A 20,965-nucleotide genomic window follows, 5' to 3' on the forward strand; every position below is an offset into this window, starting at 1 on the left:
GATGGAAGAAATACACAATATTTTTGGCATATTATGCTTTATTATTTCAAGAAAGGTAAATATGCAATAGAAACACACAAAAAGCTCTGTGCAGTGTATGGAGAAGATGCTGTGACTGATCAAACGTGTCAAAAGTGGTTTGCGAAGCTTCGTGCTGGAGATTTCTTGCTGGACGATGCTCCACAGCTGGGTAGAACAGTTGAAGTTAATAGTGATCAAATCAAGACATGAATTGAGAACAATCAACGTTCTACCACGCGGGAGACAGCCGACATACTCAAAATATCCAAATCAATAGTTATTGGTGAAAATGAAAAAAGTGTCTTATTTTACAGAAAAAAACTAAAGGGACTTTCTGGCCAATCCGATACATTATACAAGAAAGCCACTCCAAACCATAAGACAGCAATGATGTAGAAACAGGTGTCACTAGATGCACAGTAACCCTACACTAATTCATGAAAACAGTGAGTCATAAGCAGCATAAATCGGTCATTTTCTGACTCTGATAAATTGGCAATATAATGATCAAAAAGACAGGAAATATGTTATGTTACAGTTAAACTATCTCTCTTATGAAATGGATTCTTTACTCAATTTATCCATGAGAACATTTTTAAAATTTTCTCACCGAAAGATCAGCCATAGTTGGCCAATTAATTGCAATACTACTCAAGAGATGTTTAATATTAACCACTACACTAGTAGGACAAATAACAAAAATGTAAAAAAGTAGATTTGTGTAAAAGGAATAAGAAAAGTCACTATTTCCACTCTCCTTTTCAAAGCAAAGAAAATGCATACAATATACCCAGATAAAATCCCAGGTGAGTCATACAAGGACATATAAAAATGAAAACTGGACACCATCTCTATCAAGGATATTAGATTATCAGAGGGGAAAGTGAACATAAGCTAATGCCAGGGAGAATAATTATGCCATAAAAACGTGCTATAAGTAGCTTCAGTTCACAGCATGAATAGACCAGGCTTATCTGGTAGTTAAACAGAAAAAGTTCAGCACCAAGATGTTACTAAGAATAAAAAAGTCTGGTCCTAGGACTAAATCCTTCTTTCACCAAACATTTTCTGAGTTCTTGTTGTGCACAAAGGTGTGTGAAGCACGCAAATATGAACTTGGCATGGTCTTCACCCTCCAAGAACTTGAAATGGTTTGGGAGCAGAGCTGCTACACTACAAAGCAGAAGATGAAACTTACTGGGGAAAAAAAATCATGAGTGCTTCCAGAAGAGAAAACTCACTTTTATCTAAGTGATATGAACAGAGTTCAACAGGCAGATGGGAATCGTAAGAGAGAGCATTCAAAGAGAATAGGGTAAAAATGTTTCTCGAACTTGAGCATGCAGTTAAAAATGCAGGTCCCAGGACCCCACCACAAGAGGTTCTGAGTCAGCAGGTCTAGGGTAAAAACCAAGGACCTCTGTTTCCAAAACACCCCAAGTAATTAGGATGCAAGCATTTCATGAATTATATTGCCAGACCCACTGATTTGGAGGGCAGAAACTCTAGAGTGTAACTGGGAAACAGTAACCAAACTACACTGTCAAGCAAAGAATTCTTGTGGTTGTAAAGGATGCTTGAAAAGTAATCACAGAGCATCAAGTTCCAGATGAAGACGCTGCTAGTGACCTGTGAAATTTTTTGCATAGGGGACCATGGATTTGTAGATCACATCAATCAAATAACACCCCCTCTTCCCTTGTTGCATTTCCTTTACACACACACGTGCACACACCCCTCTCTGTGTTGGGTGAAAGTGTGCATTCTGACAGAAAATTTTAAGAACAACTATTTGGAAAGTCAGACTTTTTCCCCTTGGGTTCTCGTTAATTATCTGTCCCAAAGACATCACCAGGGAGGGACGGGTGTGCCCTACTTGAGAGGTCAGTCAGATAGCCAGCCAACTCCAGCCGGTCCTAACCCACCCGTGGGAAATGAAAGCAGGCATGAAACTCCTCCCGCTCAAAGCTCTGTTACTGTGGAGAGTGTGGTGAGTGACATCAAAATTATAGGCACTCTTAGGAAAAAAACAGAAACCCTTGCGGGCCTTTAATTTTCTAAGGTTACACAGGTCATTGCCGGAAGGAGCTGCAGAATTAGCCACGTCTGCCCTGAGGTGGAGGAGAAAGCACATTACTGCTTTCCATCAGTGTTCTCACACCGGCAACCAAAGAGTCATTTCATCAGCAACGATGTTAACCATGTTCCTAAGTTCCAAGTTATGACGACACTTGTGCCGTCAACAACCATGAAAGCAGCATCCGTTGGCCCTCTCACTGCACGCTTATCACTGCTCCCTAAGACCTACACGGAGGGAAAGCTGGTTACCACGCAGAACAGCAAATACCTACAAATACTATGTTTCACGTTAGACTCTTGCAGTTAAGTTAAAGCTTAGAGTAGAGCAAAGAGCTCAACTAAAACAAACAGAAGAATGGAATTGGCCAGAATACAATAACCTCGCTGGAACTAAGCCAAGGCCTCTGAAGATCCCTCCCCACTTATTTAAGAGGGGAAAAATGCTAAAGAACAGCTTAAAGGACCCCAAGAAGTCAACAGGGCAAACTGTAATTCAGTACAGTCTGGCTGATAAATAAATCTTTTGTCTCTTTCCAAGCCCCCCCCCCCCCCAATTGCACTGTACGAGGAAAGAAGAAAATAGGCTATTATTGCCAGAAATGAGGTTAGGAGCCGCCAAGGAGAGGACCAAAGGCTACATAATTTCATTGCCCCAAGCACCAAGTAAAGGCTTTCCTTTGATCAAATGCTCAGGGAAGGAAAATGGAAATTGTGTGAAATGGAAAGCTTCCCAAGAGGATCAAAACTTCATCTGAAAGGAAAGCTGTATAAGAAAGGAACTTCCAGTGTGGGGAGGAGTTCCCTGAAAGAAGGGCACTTCACGACGTCCATGAAATTCCTTAAACATCTGGCGGGCCCGCCACCCCCAGCAGTGGCCTTTCCCTCCCCAGGTGCTCACTCCCAGGAGCAGCTCTTGCCTGAACACATGGGCTTATACACGCTCCTCAGCAGCCAGCTGCTCTGGTTTGCGTGTAACTTGATTATACGACAGCGCGTCTTTGAAGACGCTGGAATTGTCCTGAGCACTGCAGTTTAAGTCCAACAAATGAGCTGCAAAAACATGTCAGCATGCTAGCTCTGATCTGTATGCTAATGTAGCATCACTATTTCCATTTAAAGTGAGTTTTCGGGACTTACTGATAAAAACAAAAATTAAAATCTTTCTATAAAAACCTAGAAATGTGAACTTCTGGTAAGGATAAGTAATTAACACGCGTAACTCTGCAGCCTCTGGAATGTCAGATCCCCGAGAGAGAGGGGAGGAAATAAGGTCATTTGTTTTCCACTCCATGGGGATTAAAATGCAAAAAATCGAGCTTTCTAAGAAGAAGGGCACGTAATAAATGCCAGGCATAACTAGGAGTGTCTCAGGACTCGTTTCTTCATAACTCTCATTCTGCTACGCCCACAGACGCGCAGGCCCAACTCCACCTCATTCCTCCTCCCCCACTCTCCTCCCACCTGAAAGGCCCACGCCCCTCCCCAGCTCCCTTATGCTTTCCAGCTAAAACAAATTCCACATCTAATCACAGCTCAAATCACTGCTTTCACCCACGTCTTTAATTCATTCTCTCCTTGACCCAAAGGTCATCTTTACCTTATTGTAAGTTACATTATGCTCATTTTATACCATAGCCTGTGAGGCACAATCACACACCTACTCCTAAATTTCTTGAAATTGATCTCTGGGTGCCTTAAAATGTAATGTAATTGATCAGCAATCATTCTAAATCACTGCTGTCTCCTTAAATAGTCACCTCAAGCGCTAAATATATGAAATTTGGTTCCACTGTTCAAAGCATTTTTGGATGTTCTCTTGTAAACAGATCACATTCTTTTGATTATCACTAGTGGTGAAAAAACCAGCAATTCAATTCAACGAATACTCATTAAGTACATAGAAAGCAAGAAAGCTAACAATCGAGAACAGAAAAAGTTCACACGGAGCTGAAATAACCAAAAGCTTCGAGAAACACAAAAGTCATTACAAACATGCTCTGCAGCATGGGCAGGAGTCACCAGGTAGGCCTGGGTTTGGCAGACGAAAAGTTAGGAGCAGCCCCTTCTGTGCAGGGTGTGCTATATGTTTAAAGAATGGTGAATAGATTCACAGATTTTTTTTTTTTTTTTTAAGCTAATGTCTCCTTCTCCAACTTGAAATCCTTTCTTACAAATCTTTTCCTCTGTCATGTTTTCTGAATCATCTCACTATGCTGTCTTCTCATCTTACCTTCAACCAAAGAGAAATGTTTTAAGTAATAAATTACCAGTCTCACTTCCTTCTACAAGTTGCTACAAATGCCTTCTGCAAATCGTGGAGTATACTTAACACAGAGTTGGAAAAGACAATTCTCACCACCGTTCATGCACATTTATGTTCATTTGCCAAGACCTGGCAACAGGTCCTCCCTCTGAGGAAGAACAGATTTCTGCCCTCTAAACAACAGAAATACAGAAGACAGTTAAGTAATAGAGGTGGCAGGCTGAAGTCAACTCTTTCCTTCTGATACCTACACTGTTAACTCACTCAGGCCAAAGTTAAATGTAACCTCAAATATTCCAAAGTTGAGGCAACATTGCTATTCCTAGGCATTATATCCTTATTAAACTGGTTCTTTCAAAACTACTGCATATCATAAAATATTGTGAAACTGTAAGGGGAGAATAATAAACAAAATAGAAACAAAACTCAGTATCCAGAGGAGAATGTAAAAAAAAAAAGTTGATGGGTACATTTTTCTTTCTTTTTTTATTGCCTATTTCAGAATCATATATGGTAAAAGTACATTAATAATTCTACAAACACACGTTGATTTATCAAGTAATTTGAAATATCAATTTCTACCTAAAGTTAGTAGTCCTTTAAAAAAACAAAAACTCCATTCCTAGAATTTGCCGGGACCCTCTAGTTGAGCTGACTATGTTTCTGGACACCCATTCACTTACAAATAGCAGGAGCTGGAAAGCAGATTCACTTCCTGCATTAATGGATGCAAACACTAGTCATTAACACAACTGAAACATAACCAATTTCTGATAGTAATTATTTTACAATTTCCAATACACAGAATTAAGCAATTTAAGTGAGTGCATTTTAATTATCAATTTGTCAAATACTTATTAAAACATAGGCTTATCTCTAAAAGTGGTAGATGGAAGTAATAAGTAAATTAAAATTACCTAAAAAGAAAACACTTAAGTTCAGCTTAAGTGGAAAACTTTCCAAACACCGTGGACAAAGCTACTAGGGACACAGAGCAATTATTACTACCAAACGCTGCTTTTGAGTTAGTCCTCTATGTTGCTCTTTGAATGCACTGCACTGGATATGACCATGAAAGAACTCTGATTTATAAGTCTTACAAACTCCAGAACCTTGAATGCAACATTACCACCCACGACACCTTAATAAATGATCAATGTAAAAGCGTTAAATGTTTTAGTACAGCAGAATGTACCAGTACAAGGAAGTTCACACTGCTTTGATGCATTCAAGACTGGAAAGGACCGTTATATTTCTTGAATTTAAACCAGCAAAAAGTTGTCTTCATTGACTTTACAAAGAAATTTTTATTAAATATATTTCTGCGTGGCAAAAGCACTAATACCAGGGGTCCCCAGCCTCCTGGCCGTGAGGTGGCACCCGTCTGTGGCCTCTAAGGAACCAGGCTGCACCGCAGGAGGTGAGCTTGGATGTGATGCACTTGGATGGTCCTGAAACCATCCCCCGCCCACCACCGCCCTCGTCTGTGGAAAAACGGTCTTCCACGAAACCGGTCCCTGGTGCAAAAACGGTTGGGGACCGCTGCCAATACCATCTGGGTCATCTAAATGGAGACACAGTTAATATAAGTGAGGTACTAACAAAAGAGAGGTAAATAGTGCATTATAATTATTAGTGACATAACTAGGAAAGGACCCATTAAAACTACCAAAAATTACCATGTTGCCTCTCCTCTATTTTGAAAACTAACTTAAGAGTTCCAATGCCAATAAAGGAAAAACAAACAGCAGTCGTTCCAAGAACAATGTTTTCCCTCTGAAACCGCTGACCTGTGTGTGCACATCAGCACGCCATCTTTCCAGATTGAGATGCTGCTGCAAACACCAGTTTCAAGGTTCTGTGAAAACAGCTCACTTGTTTAAAGTGAGAATTTGCAATAGGAAGAAAAAGTAAGGGGATATGTGTTTAAGAGAAAACGTCTCCCTGGATGTTTGCCCTAACACTGTACTCTAAATGTTTATTCCCTGAGACTTAGGTAAAAACATAAAAATAAATTATCCTTTGGGAACTCTCTAACATGTCCCCTGCCCTGGAAAGCATACAAGACATTAGCTCTAATCCCTTAAGCATAGAAATAAAAATAAGCAATTAGATAAATGGCATATTCTCAAAACTACACACTAACTAAGCTACATTAATGCTTTCTGAAGTATGAGTTTTCAAATTACAGAATTTCAATTCCTGGCATTAAATGTGTGTGTGTGTGTGTGTGTGTGTGCATGCTCACTTACACTTGCACACTTACTACTCTGAAAACAGCAAGAAAATCGTCTGTGGGCTATCGGGGCGGGGGACAAGAATCTCAAAGGCTGTGGAGAAAAAGAAATTGGTTTAAAGCATAGTTTTCCCAAACGGCGGTGCAACAGCGGCCTCACCGGAAGTCCGGCCCCCACACACCGGGTTCCCTGGGCTTCTCTCCCCCAGGCTTTAAGCAACAGGAACAAAACAGAAACCTATGTTGCAGGTACTGGTGAAACTGATATGTTCTCTTTGTAAACCCAAATTATGCACTCATATTTGTGCCTTTTCTGTTTTTGTGATGCTTCTACAAAAAGACTTTCAAAAGGTTATATAAGGAGGTGTTAGACCTGTATCCTCCCAATTCTAAAGAGACTGAAGCAGAGAATTCTGGGCTCAAAGAAAGACCTCAGGCAACGTAGAAAACACTGTTCTGCAAACAAGAGAATCAAATACAAATCCACACACTAAGCCTTGAGATTCCAGCTCTCTTCCCTGTTCAGCTCCCTGAATCTTGGCATGCACTGCCCAGGCAGAAGACCAAAGGATTCCTCTCCAGTAAAACGACACACCCTAGGGAAAAGATCCACAGATACTCTCTTTGGAACTTTCCCAACGAAACCACAAGGCTCACCCCTGACAGTCCTCACAATGAAGCTGTGTGGTGGAGAAGTTCAATTCACTTTTCAGTGACTCATCAGTAAGTAGGAACAAAGAGCAAGTGATTACCAAGCAGTTAATTCAAGTTTCTAACAAAAAACTAAGCAGGGTAAACAAATAAACAAACAGATAATAAAGACAGTTTAAGAAGAAAGTAAATAAGCACATAAACAAATAAAATGTCCTCAGAAAGGGAAAAAATGCACCCACCAAAAAAAGAACAGAATGCTATTAAAATGCAAACAAATTTAAACAAACAAGAAAGACTTGAGAAAAATAAAGACAGTAGAACTTCAGAAAGGTTAAGACAAAGATATAGGGAAATCAGAGCATCAGAGGACTAACAAGGAGGTCTCACCCAAGTAAGAGGAATTCAGAGGAAGAAAAGGGGGAGGAAATCACCAAAACACTTCATGAGCAAATTTCCCACAACCAAAGCACATAGTTTTTCCAGATCAAGTATTCCTCATAGTGGCCGAAATAAGGATTGTCATAAAAAAAGATTCTAAAATCTTTGGGGGTTAAAAAAGAGAGAGAAAAGAAAACACACAAGTCACCTACAATAGCACTTCTTAATAAAAATCGTAGAAGCTAGAAAACAATATTGCACTGGCTTCAAAATTCTGAAGAAACAGGCCTTCCTATCTAGAAGACAGCCAAATTATCAATCAGGCATGGAAAACAAAACTGCTTTCAGATATGCAGTACCCAATAAATTGGCTCCCACACCCCCATTCTCAGGACGGTCCTAGAAGACATCCCATTAAAGGGAGGGAAGGGAGGAAACCAAGAAAGAAGTCACGAGACACAGGAAAACTTCGGGCCCCACGCAGGAGAGACACCAGGGAGAGGCGAGGAAAATGACGACAGCTGTGCAGAGGCCCGCAGGGCAGGCCGGACGCGGGCCCCAGCACCAGGGGAAGGAGGGTCCCAGAAAGAGTCACTAAGAACAGCGGCAGAGCCCTGTGAGAAGCTCAGGGACACCAGAGAAAAAGGAAAGCACACGAGTGAGCGAGTGAGAAGGAGAAGCAGCACAAGAAGCGTAACCACTGCATTTAAGCGCCTGCGCGGTGAATCGCAGTTCCATGCTCAGAAGAATGTCAACCCTCAGCACCCCCCTAACCAGAACTGGTACCTGTGCACAGCGTGGAGGAAGCGGCAGTTCATGCCCGGAGGGTGAGCAGACAAGGTGTGACATATGTAAGAGTTAAAGCCTCATCTTCCATTGTAATAACTCTATGTATAATGTCCAACAATGAAAACAATTTAAATACTAGTATAACACATATTATTTCAGAAGATGGAGAAAAACAGCAAAAAGACTCAAAGGCAGTTGCTTAGGGAGCAGGACTTGGGCGTAAGAATGAACTGGAGTTCTATGCACCTATTCTTATAATAAGTCTTTTTGCTTATTACATTGTTTATCTATATACGCTATTAGGGAAAATGTTATTTTTTAAAAGTGCAGAACAAAGCAAAACCAAGAAATATACAAAACAGCAGGCAACCAAACGAGGGAGAATGAACTGCAGTAGGAAAACGACGGGAAGACACCAGTTCTCCAAAGCCCCTGCGGCACAGCAGGTGAGTGCGGAGAAGCGCTTCCTCTGAGAACAGAGAAGCTGGTGGACAGGGTGTGTGCTGGGGCATGGGGAGCAGTGGCAAAGGAGGATGGGTTGAAAAGGTATTTATAGGTGGAAAATCAATAGATAACAGGACACCAATCAGGAGGTCAAAGAACAGGCACGGCAATGCCACAGATATTCATCCCTCTGGGGGTTTCCTTATTTAGTCCACAAATGCTGGCTCCTCCGGAGCATCATATTTCCCCCGCCACTATGAATACAGGAGAATTTTGATTCTTTCTCTTTTCTTCTTCAAGATTTTACTTATTTATTTTTAGAAAAAGGGGAAGGGAAGGGAGGCAGAGAGAAGGGAAACATCGATGTGAGAGAGCAACATCAATCAGTTGCCTCTCATATGCGCCCAGAATTGGGGACTGAACCTGCAACCTAGGCACGTGCCCTGACTGGGAATCGAACCAGCGACCTTTCACTCTGCGGGATGATGACCAACCAACTGAGCCACACCAGACAGGGCAGCTTTTCTTTTTGTTTAGGTTTTAATTTTTGGATTATTATGAAATATACAAGTAGGAAAATACAGAAAATAGGAATGATCATCCAGGTACCAACTAGTCAACTTTTAAAAATAGTAATATTTTTGTCATAGTTGCCATTAATTTCTTTCATATCTGCTAATGATTGTTTTTAAAGAAAAAACTTTATGGATATAGATGAAATCCTCTTCAAATCATTCCCTAATCCCATTCCCCCAACTGCTTCCTAGAAGGTAACCATTAACCTGAACCTGGCATTTAACATCTCCGTGTGCCTCATGCCTGAAATGAGAGCACTAGTCTGGATGAATTCTATGCCCTTTTCTGTTCTGAGACTCCAGGATTCAATAGTATGAGATAAAAGTTCTTGATATTCTGTAATGGAAAGGCAGAAGCCTATACTGCTGTGAAACACAAAAATATTTCAAAATAATTTCAAACCTCAAAAACAGACTGAATCATAATGTGAGCCATTGGCAAAAAACCTCCTACTGACTTTATTATGGTGGTGGCAGTAAACATCATTATCGGTGCACAGGGCATATGAAAGCCCAAGTTCAAGAACGCTGCTGTGCTTTCCTTTCATTGTGCCCATCAGTTCCAGGGAACACTGAGGACGTACTTGAACGTAACATCTTCGCTGGAGTTCTGACTGCCCGCGTACCTGCCTCAATGTGGCACCAAACTGTGCCAGCTGCCACTGCCTTCTTCTCTAGCAGATAATAACAGGAAGAATTTTTTTAAATACTTGTAATGCCAGTTCCACTTAAAAATGTCCTTGATGATGCAAGAAAGTTATTTGTATTACATCTCAACCTGTGAGTCCATGTCTTTATCCTCTGGGTGGGAAAACGGGAAGTGCACATGAAGCGTACTCAAGTGTGACGGTCAATTCAAGGAGAGCACGTGTTCGATTCTCGAGCCGTGAGCCAAGCGAGGCACTGTGTTTACGGAATACCGCTTTTACTTGAAAGAACAACTGACAAACTCGCTATTTAGACTTGGGCATTTGGCAGACATGTTCTCTGCAATGAAGGGAGAAGGTCAACTCAGGAAAAACAACTGACAGTGTCTGTTGCCAAAGGACAGCCTCCCAGCTTTCAACTGAAAATTAAAATTTTGGACAACTGGTTTCCACTGTAAGCTTGACAACATTCCAACACATAAATATTTTTCTGATGAGATGAGTGGTGATATTAACAACTGTGATTTCTTGAAATTGCATAATGAAATATGTTACCATTTGAAATATCTGTATTACCCAACAACCCGGTATTTTCCAAGTGACCAATGCATAATGCAGAAAAATGATGTATGGGCAAAGACCCATTCAAAGCGCAAGAAAAACCAATGGATCCTAACGCAAAACAATTTTAAATGTTCACTAATAAGGTTTTAGATTCTACATTGGAACTAATATTTAAGAAATAACTGCTTGTCGAGTTTTGAGATAAAATCAAAAACATATTCACAATTATCAGAAAAGACCATTAAAATACTCTTTCCTTTTCCTACATATCTGCATAAACTTTATACTAAACACTTAATTATTCTTCCTGGATGTTAAAAACCACAAACACATAATCACAATGATTAATTACCATATTTTCATCTCTTGATCATTATCAGTCATTTAGAACAAATGAACAATTCATTATTTATTTAAGTTATATTCTTCTGCAGTTATAGTCATATAGTTACAACAAATATATATGTATCAGAGGCTTCATTTACCACAGAATCAAGACTGATCATTGCTCCAAAAAAGGAAAAGGAAATGAATATGGTAAATTCTTAAATCTGTTATAGATGTGCATATAAATAAAGTCCCTTTTCTACAGTGACAAAGGAGTAGACTCTCTTCATTTAACACATGACTGTGGAAATCTATACACTAATCACCTGATGACCTAGATGGTATTAATGGATTTAAAGCATAGTTCTTGTATTTCTCAGGAAATGTCCTTTCATGGAAAAACCGGGACCTTTCATAAATTCCAAAAGAAATAATTCCAAACCCCTGTAGTTCAGAAGTAACACACCAAACATCATGACCTTTTCATTGACCCATATGTAGATCGGTTAAGAAACAGAAGCGATTTAAAGAGAAATGTTCTTCTTATACAAATCCATCCTGTTAATGAATATCATAAATCATTCATTTCAAAGGCAGGAACCTTGAAAAAATTTCAGAATAAGAATTGATAATGTCTTATTACCCTGCTTTCTGAAAGAGAAAGTTACATACTGTAGCTTTTTAAGTGATAATATTCAAGAAGCAACCAGGAGCTGACACCACTCCCCTTTCTAATTCTCCATGGGGCGTGCTCACCTTTGCAGTTCCTGGAGCCCCCTGGCAGTTGGCAGACTGGGATTTTGCCTCAGGAAGTTCTGCTTTAGGTTGAGATGAGTGAGGTCTTGGCTGTAGAAGAGGTTGGCAGGCAGGTGCTCCAGGCTGCAGCAGGAGAGGTCCACTGAGCTAATGCGCTGCGATGCAACCTGGCAGGGCACAAAAACACACGTGCATTTCATTCCATCCACTCATCCAGTAACAACTCTCGAGGGACAGAAACAAGATAACCGCTTGACACACTATGCAAGTAGCACTATTAGTCCAAATATAAACCATCAGGGTATTTACCTAGTACAGAACTGAGTCAAGGACCTGCTATAAAACCAGAAAGCAGTGTCCCAGCTCGGAAGGTACTTACAGTAACCTATATAGAAAGAAGACAGGTTACAAAGAGCACAGATTATCCTATCAAGTTTAGTGATATCAGTAACCACCTCCAACTCCAGGGGTTATATTCCTGAAAGCATCCATGATAAGAGAATTCAGAGCTAAATAATACAAGACTAGACTAAATACAGGGTTGGGAGATAAGACACTAAACTGAACCTATGTAAGTTCTTATATGTTTTCATTTAAAACAGTGGAAATAAAGAAAAGTACCATCAGCAGTCTTGGACATACCTTTGATAATAATGGGAGATATAATCAGATTCTACTGCTTTCCTGCTATAAACTTCTTGGTTGTCTCTCCCATAAAAGTTCAGTGAAATGCTTAAAAATTCACTGTGCTTTGCTTCATGTAGGTATTCTAAGTAAAATTTACTTTATGTGTAAATGTTTATCCACATATTCAAAGCCTTCCTGGTTAGATGACCCCTCCCATGGCCAAAGTCCCAGATGCCATGCTGGGGACAGTAAAGCACTAAGTAACCTGTATTTCTTAAATGTTCTCTATCTGGGCAATGTGGTGCTGGCTCCGGCCACTGTGCATGGCTTCAGCCCTACTTACACACAGCCTGGCACCTTCTCCCCTGACAGAGGCCGTGGGAATATTATTCTAAGATCCAGGGGATTCTCCCTCATGCTCTTAATCTTCACCGAAGCTTTGCCTATGGTAGACCTGATGCCCTCTATTACGACCAAACCCCAGCTTCCTCCTTCCTAATTACAGAAGGCAGCGCACACGGTCCTTAGCAGTGTGCCTCTGGTGTCAACATGTGGGTCACATCCTGGCCCCCCACTGAGGAGGCGACAGGACTTGAGGAGGTCACGTGGCTCATCTGCACAACAGACACAGAGATGGCCCCGGTATCTCCGCGCCCAGCATAGAGGCAGCATTCAGTAACTGGCGATTGCTGTGATCACCACCACAATTACTTCCAAACAGAACGAATGGTTCACATCTTATATCCACTGCAGTGCAAATTCTCCTGATGAAAGAGGGTCTTCAGCACAAAACATATTCTGCTACTGACATGTTGCTAAGAGGATAAGGAGTTAAAGAGCCTGACAGGGCCCAACTCAAAAGATTTTACAAAAAAAGGCGGAGTAAGCGTTTTAACAATTATATCTTTCCTTGAGTTTTCACTATTAAGTAAGGAAAAGAAAATCCCCAACAGAGCCAAATCACCCAAATAAACCAAAAGATGTGAAAAGAGCCAGAATTTAACGGGCCCAAAAGGCAGGCGCAAGTGTGCCATGGCCACACAAGGTTCACGGGCAGGAACCTGCTCGTAGGAACGAGGCTGAAAACTGCATGTGGTGAAATCCTTCATTCAAAAATGTGTTGAGCGTGCAACGTCGCGTCCCTTTCCCGAGGCCCAGCAGCCCAGGACAGACGCAGTTTCTGCCCTGAATGCGCGCGTCTCGTGGGACGGAGAGGCCGTTATGATGCAGTGCACGAGGACGGCTACCGGCTGCGTGATCTCAGCGGTCAGGAACGGGTTCCCAGAGGGCTGGAAGTCTAAGCTCAAGTCTGAAACTTGAGTGGAAATACGTGTTTTCATCTGCCCCTCCCTTCCTGTAACAATCCTTCAGACACACGCGATGCCAGTGAGAGCCGCAAAGTGCGCCGGCCCTCTGGCTACAGGCATAGGCATGTACTCCCGGCCAGAACCGTCAGAGCACCCCACCTGCTGAACCCACAGATTGAGCCAATGGAAACCGGCATGGAACCCAAGCTAGGCTGATCAAAGGCCTTCCCTGGGATGTATATACTCTGAAGCTGGGAGAGAGAGAGAGCTGCAGTTAAGCTGAATAGCCCAGATTCATATGCATCAACCTGAATTGGTAAAAAAAAAAAAAAAAAAACCAACAAACTGCAGAATGTTACATACAGTATGATCTCATTTATGAAAAACATCTTACCACAAACACACACAGCTCCACATACTCTATGAATAGTTACATGGCCAATTAAGCTGTAAACCGTCCGCTGGTCACATGCCAAATTAATGATGACTGCCTCTAGACAGGCAGGGAGGGAAATGAAAACGGGAATAGGCTGATAGGAGATCTGGAGTTTATCTGTAATGTTTATTTCCACATAAGAAAAACAGAAGATATGAACTATGTCAATATACTGACAACTAGGGAGGCTGATACATGGAAATGATAATATCCTTCGTGCCATATGTATATGTGCAATTAGAAAAAACAACGTAATTGCAATAAAAATGTCAGTTAGAAAAGGGAAAATCTACAAGAACCAGCATGGAGAGGTTATGGTAAGAGGAGTGACCCTCAATGAGGTCAGCAGGGAAGGCTGAGGGTGGGCAGCAGACCCCGCAGAGCCCGTTGGGTAGGTCACTGTGAAGACTGCTTTCCATGCGAGCCAACGGTGAGTGTGGAAAGGCTCTGAGAAGAGTCCCAGTCTCTGGACTGGAAGCTGCAGAGGGCAGGGCTCCCGCCTGCCGTGCTCACTGGTAAGCTCAGCACCCGGCAGGCCCCTCAGCAGGTGCCCGCGGGAGGGCGGCCACGGCACGCCCTTGCACGCCTCCCTCCCTCCCGCCCAGGCTACCCTTTCACCGGAGACTCCTTTGAAGAGCACAAACTCTATTTCAGCTGAAGCATCACACTACGTACTCTCTTTGGACGACTCAAAGTAATGATTAAATGTCACGTTGTGTTTGATTCCTGTCCTCGCTCTGGACCACAAGCTGCTCCTGCTGGAAATCGCGGGGAAGAGACCACGCGAACAAAGCTGCACCAAGCAAGAGCAGTCTGTGGGGTCCGGGCGGCACGGGAACAGCCACCGTGAGAACTGAAATTAACACGTCGTGATGGCAGTATGGCAGTGGGGCAGTGAGCTGCCATGGTGACCACAAAGGCTACCACGGGCTGCCCCTCTGCCAGCCCTGTCCCTGCAGTCAAGGAACGCAGAAGTGCTTCTGCCCAGACCTGCCAGGGCACAAAGAGGACTGGCTTGCTTCCTAGTGAAAAACCTACCTGCTGGTTACCTACACAGCACCTGCTAAATCTAAGATCCTTCTCAAAATAAAAAGGACCTAAATAAGTAATAAAAATAGATCAGAATGCTACTCGTATACACCTCTCAGCAAGGCTTTTATGATCTTGGCTTTTGTTTGCAAGCAGCAGTAATAGCAACAATAAAAGCTGACATCCAGGAGATGCGTCACTTGTGATAGGCACACTTCGAAGTGCCTTAGCCACAGTGTTTAACCTTCACAACAACTCAGTGGAGAAAGGGCTTCTCATTTCAAAGACGAAGGCTGACCTGAGCCACACAGGGTGCCCCAGGGCACCTGTAAGCAGCAGCAGAGCTCAGGGCTGCACGAGAGCCTGAGCTGTCAGCGCCGCGCCACCGCGTCAGGGCCTGGGCACAGGGCGTGTCTGACTGGAAGGGAGGCCCCTCTAACTTCCACGATAAAATAATAACCCGGACAAAGACAATCAGATGGTATCCGTAGGACAAGCTTAAGCCTTGGGAATGAAGATGGGGGTTAGGGGGAGGGTGACAAAGACAGGAGTCCTCCTGAAGAGAAGCAGGGGCGACTGCCTGCTGCCCACAGGGAATGGGTGAAGTCCCATGAGGGGCAACATTCCTTGACATCATGGACTTGGCCCACTCCTACCTCACACAGCTTGTCCACCTGGGCAGTCATGATACTACCTGGTAAGCACCTACCATATTTTTCGCACTGTAAGACGCACCTGACCATAAGATGCACCTAGGTTTAGAGGAGGAAAACAAGAAAAAAAAAATTCTGAACCTAATGGTGTACTAAAATGTTTCATAAAATATAACAATCATATTTCAACCACGTAAAGAGAACAGCAGTCAACAGTGGTATCAAGAACCACCATCACTGTCATTAACAAATGAGGAGAGACTTTAAGGTTCACGTACTCTTCTAGTTTTCTGGGAACCCCAAGAACTCATCATCACTAGTGTCAGAATTTAGGAAGCTCAGCTGCTCACAATCACTGATATCACTTTCTTCGCTATCTTCATATGGACCAGACACCCTGAGATTCAGCAGTAAAGTGGGACATTTAAGCGTCCCCAAGGGTTTCACGTGGGCCCACCGCTTCCTCTTTTAACAGCTGTCGCCACCGCTAACAGGCCAGGTCATACACATCACGGTCTGTGACGCAATGTTTGCTCCATAAGACGCACAGACATTTTCCCCCACTTTTGGGGAAAAGAAGTACGTCTTATGGAGCAAAAAATACAGTAATTAAATTTAAAACGGTTCCAGGAAAAGTTTAAAAGGGGGCTATAGAAATTTGGCAAGAAAATTAAAGAAGCAGCACAGGTAGAAATCCACCTCAAATCTTTGTTACAGAAAGGAACTTCTAGAGAACCTCACGTTAGCATATTAAGTCCTTTAGGCAAAAGCTACTACATTTTTATTACAACCCCAAACATCAAGCTGGTGGAAGACAAAGCTGAGGCCCGAGCAGCTGGACAGAGAGGAGGAAAGGCACAGGTGTTAACAGTGTGCATGCCCTGTAGAGACAGTTCTACCGCTTCCTACAATGCGGGCCTGGAAAAGTCCCCTCACTGATCTGTCCTCTCGCTTCTCCATCCCTAAACTGGAATACGTAGGACCCTGACCAACTACACAAGCCACTGTGAATAAAACGTTCTCACTTAAAACTCGGGAGGGGCTCTGCAGACCAAGGATCCTGAAGCCAAGGACTGTCGCTGCAAGCAATGGAAATCTAGAAGACAAAAGACCACACAGCACAGGCCACCGCTCCTGCCACGGAGCAGTCAGTTCCGCACGTGAGCTCACGAGGCAGAGGCAGAACACTACGCTACCGGGCAGCCCACAGATCATCAGTGCACTACACACGAAGGGTTAAGTCCAAGGTAACTGTGCCTGGGGAAAATTGGGGCTCGTCTGAATTAACAACAAAACATTTTTTAAGGCTGATGATTTAGTGAGTAAATTAAATGGGATTTTTTTTCCTCCCATGAAGCTACATATGCTGGGAGACACATTAAAATGAACATGAATCCTAACCACCTGCTCAGGCTGTCTTCTTTTCCAAATGACTTGTAAACATGTATGAAAAAAAGTTCATTTGGCCCACAAAATATTTCCCCCAAGGAACAGTGCAGGTTAAAAATAAATACGAGACAAAAAAAATGAATTTCTCAGGTTACTGACAGGGCTTCCACACATTTCTAACATGCTACTCAGATCAGCACTTTCCTCAGTGGTTTCTTTGTCAAACTTTAGGACATTTCTGTTAAAAAAAAAAAAGTCTGTGCTCTGACTCTAGCTGAGGTGCATCTCTAAGCCAGGGTACCTGTCCTATCCCTAAGCTACTACCCCCACCAAGCTTTCAAAGTTAACCCCTCCCCCTCCCCGTGCAACAGGGCTGCACTCTGCATCACTCCCATCGTGCTTCACGTTCACTAGGTGGACGCTCATCTCTCCTGGGCAAGGGAAAGTGCAGAATAACATGCATTTCTTGTCTCCACTACACTTGAGTAAAGTAGTATTTATCCTTATTATGTGTATGGCATGTTCAAATTAAGCAAAATAACTCTGTAAAGCTTGGTTAAAGCAGCTGATATAGCACAAATAATTCTGCTTGTATAAAGTAAAGGACTGTCGTAAACTGGCGTTATGAGTCATTAATTGTTCTGGCCTGCCCTTCTGTGGCTTGGGAAATTATGCCCTGGCTACAAGGTAGTCTCTGGGGAGTTTACTAGACTTCCGTAAAAACTTCTTGACCTCAACTGACTGAGTTTTCATTCCCCAGAAGTATTTGGGGAAGGACGGAACTACGACTTTAAGATTAGGCTTATTAAGACTATAAGGTACCAATTAAGACACAGTGAAGGGACCCAAGAATAAGAGCAAGAAGAGGGCCACAGGCTGCAAAAGCGGAGGACAAACACACACAGGCTCCCTGTGGAAGCCCCAGCCGAGGCACCCTGCTCCCTCTGCCAGGGCAGTGGACGGGGCGGGGATGAGGGGCTCTTCCCACATGTATTTATCACGTGCCTTTAAGAACCAGGCCCTGGACTTGGTACTGGAGAGGCGTGTTCCTTGTCTTCAAAAGCCCGGTGTCCTAAGGACACCCACACCCACACAACGGCCACGTATGAGCCTGCGTGCAATGGTGCTGTGCAGCACACAGAGCAGGGGACAGCCTCGGCGCTCCCAGCGACACCAGCAGCACCCACCGTCCCCTCGCTGACAAGACGGGCGGGTGTTCCCGGCACGTGTGCGGAGACCCACGCGGCGCCGCACAGAGCAGGCAGGGCTGCAGTCTTTGTCCAGCGAGCTGTGAAGGCTCAGAGGAGAGGGCACCCGCGGCCGCCCAGAATCATTAGCCAGCGGTGCCGCTAACAGCTATCTGCCCTGCACACACACAGCCCCATTGTGTTTCTCCGTAACAACAGAAAAATAGAGCTTGCCTTGGGTGGAGATCAAATCTGAGCTCAGAGTTCCTTCCTCATTTCCTTATTGGCAAAATGTGTGTAAACAGCCTCTTTAGAGAGTGGCTACCTGAGAAGGCGCCGAGGTCCAGAACGCAGCACCCCCAAAGGCGGCGCCGCCGTGACGAAGGACAAGGGGAAAGGCAGCTAACCGCAAAGCTCGCATCCTAACCTTCTACATACTAAGATAAATAACGTAAGTGCATACTTAAACGGTTCTGCCACTGAAAATAAGCCACTTGTTTCGTCCCTAAAATATAAAACCCTCAGTGCTCAAGTGCCAAATCTAACATACAAGATCAGTAAGTTAAACATAGACTACACTGATATACTTTTTCAATTATTCCATCATTCCATACTTCATAAAATTATAAATAAGACAAGCAGATAGGAGAATGAAGAATTTAACTCCGGAGTAGATGCAGAAAATTCAAAGCTCTAGGTTACAAATATAGGGATTGGCCAAGGTAAGTAAATACGTTAACAATTTTTTTGATTTTTTTCTCTCTGAGAGACAGAGGGAAATATCGATCTTTAGCTCCACTCATTCAGGGCTGACTCTTGTTACGTGCCCTGACCTGGGGTCAAGCCCACAGTGACACTCTAACCAACTGAGCTACCCAGCGGGTACAGACATTTTTCAGGAGGGAAGAAGCCTGGGAGTCCACAAGGTCCTTTCCAAAACCTAAATTCTGAGTCTCTAAACTAAGATGATGACGAGGATTTAAGGATACACTAAAAAACACTTTCAAAGAATTTACCAAATAATTGTTAAGGCAACTATGCCAGAAATTACTCCAGTAATGGTACCTTTTTGGCAACTACCTTACGGCCCTTCCCAATTGTAATCTTAAACTAAGATGTTATCACTCTAAGATATATCTTTAAGTTCTTCACTTGAAACCTAAAATGCACTTTATTAAACATAATAATCCCCCTGGCTGGTTTGGCTCAGTGGATTGAGCGTCGGCCTGCGAGCTAAGTGTCGCTGGTTCGATCTTCCAGTCAGGGCACATCAGAGAAGGAAAACTCTGACTCCAAAAAACCTCCGCTGCCTTGCGGCATACCTCTTCAGGGGAAAGGCTAAGGGAGTAAACCCCGACAGAAAATCCGGAGCCGGAGTCCCTAAGGCGGTTTGACGTTGTAGTCAACACCGGCAACTCCTGCGGCGCACCTGAAGCCAAGCTGTATTGACTCCGTCTTTCCCTTGGACCCTTCAGCTGCGAAGAGAGGCGGGGTCTGCTGCATGGGCAACAGCAGACCCTCCATATCACCCTGCCCAGGCTCTGTAGCTTCAGCTTCACTGGAGAGGACACTCCAGCGTCATCGCAAGATGTCGATTCAACACGGGAGGAGACAGATACCGTGTCACTCCCGAGTCGGACTGCACAGCCATTTTCGGCGGTGCAGATAGACTCTTAAGAAGCTACACCATCGTCTCTCGAGACGGACAGCTGCCGACAACGAAACATAATAATCTACGAATAAAATCCACATGAAGAACATGTTTCTTTCATTGGCTAAGGTCCTGACCCTAGAAGTGGAGCCCAGAAGATCGCTCAGCACAAAGAAAGAGTGGAATAAGGATTCTCCTTCCTCCCCGCTCCCAACCTCTCCGAGCCAGGGAGGGGGCGGGAGGAGGGGGGCCAGCAGCAACACCTCTGTAATTCCCACAAAGCTGGAGAAGGGGTGGGTGGGTGAGGAGACAGGAGGAGGGAAGATGGAGATAATGCGGGCTGAGTTAGAAGGGTAAATACGTGGTCTGCACTGTTTCACAAAAGCATGCTTCTTTTGTTATGATAGGGTGAGCAAACTAAGTTATCTTTTTTACGTGCAGAATATTGGATTTAAAAAAAGAAGAAAATAAAATTAAATAAACCGAAGTGACTTAGAACTGAAGGGAAAACCCCTTCTTTAGGACTAACATTAACTAGGATTTCAGAACCTGTAGTTACCACAGGGAAAAAATAAAGAGATCAGTAATGTGGAAATAAGATTATGCATAATTATAACTGCAAAGAGATCGTTTTAATATTTTCATTATCTAAATTAATCATGGTTTTATGTATTACAAAAACAAAGTTTAGTTCAATCCCAAATACTTCAACCTCAGCTTAAATTCAAAGCAGAAGTTAAATTTCATAACCTGTTCTTTATATCTGTAAGAAGGAATTATTTCATAATGTGAATTTTTCTGTAACAGACCCATTACTATATTAGAAAGTTAGTTATAGTATTTGGTAACTTACAGTCACATTTCCCCAAGAAAATGAATGGAACTAGCAGGAAACAATCTATACTGGCCAGCACTGTTTTACTTTATCTAGCTTCTCTCATTTTCTGTTTCTA

General features: G+C 43.1%; 1 protein-coding gene across 1 annotated transcript in view; it reads right to left on the reverse strand.

The window, feature by feature from the left end:
- PHLPP1 (PH domain and leucine rich repeat protein phosphatase 1) overlaps window positions 1-20,965 on the reverse strand; it is a 169,634-nt gene that overhangs the window by 54,534 nt on the left and 94,135 nt on the right. Inside the window, exon 4 of the mRNA XM_090285418.1 lies at window positions 11,734-11,900. Coding sequence (XP_090141544.1) covers window positions 11,734-11,900 — 167 coding nt within the window. The remainder of the gene's footprint in view (window positions 1-11,733; window positions 11,901-20,965) is intronic.

This window comes from Furipterus horrens, unplaced genomic scaffold (assembly GCF_987537825.1).
Source record: "Furipterus horrens unplaced genomic scaffold, mFurHor1.1.pri manual_scaffold_8, whole genome shotgun sequence".
NCBI lineage: Eukaryota > Metazoa > Chordata > Mammalia > Chiroptera > Furipteridae > Furipterus > Furipterus horrens.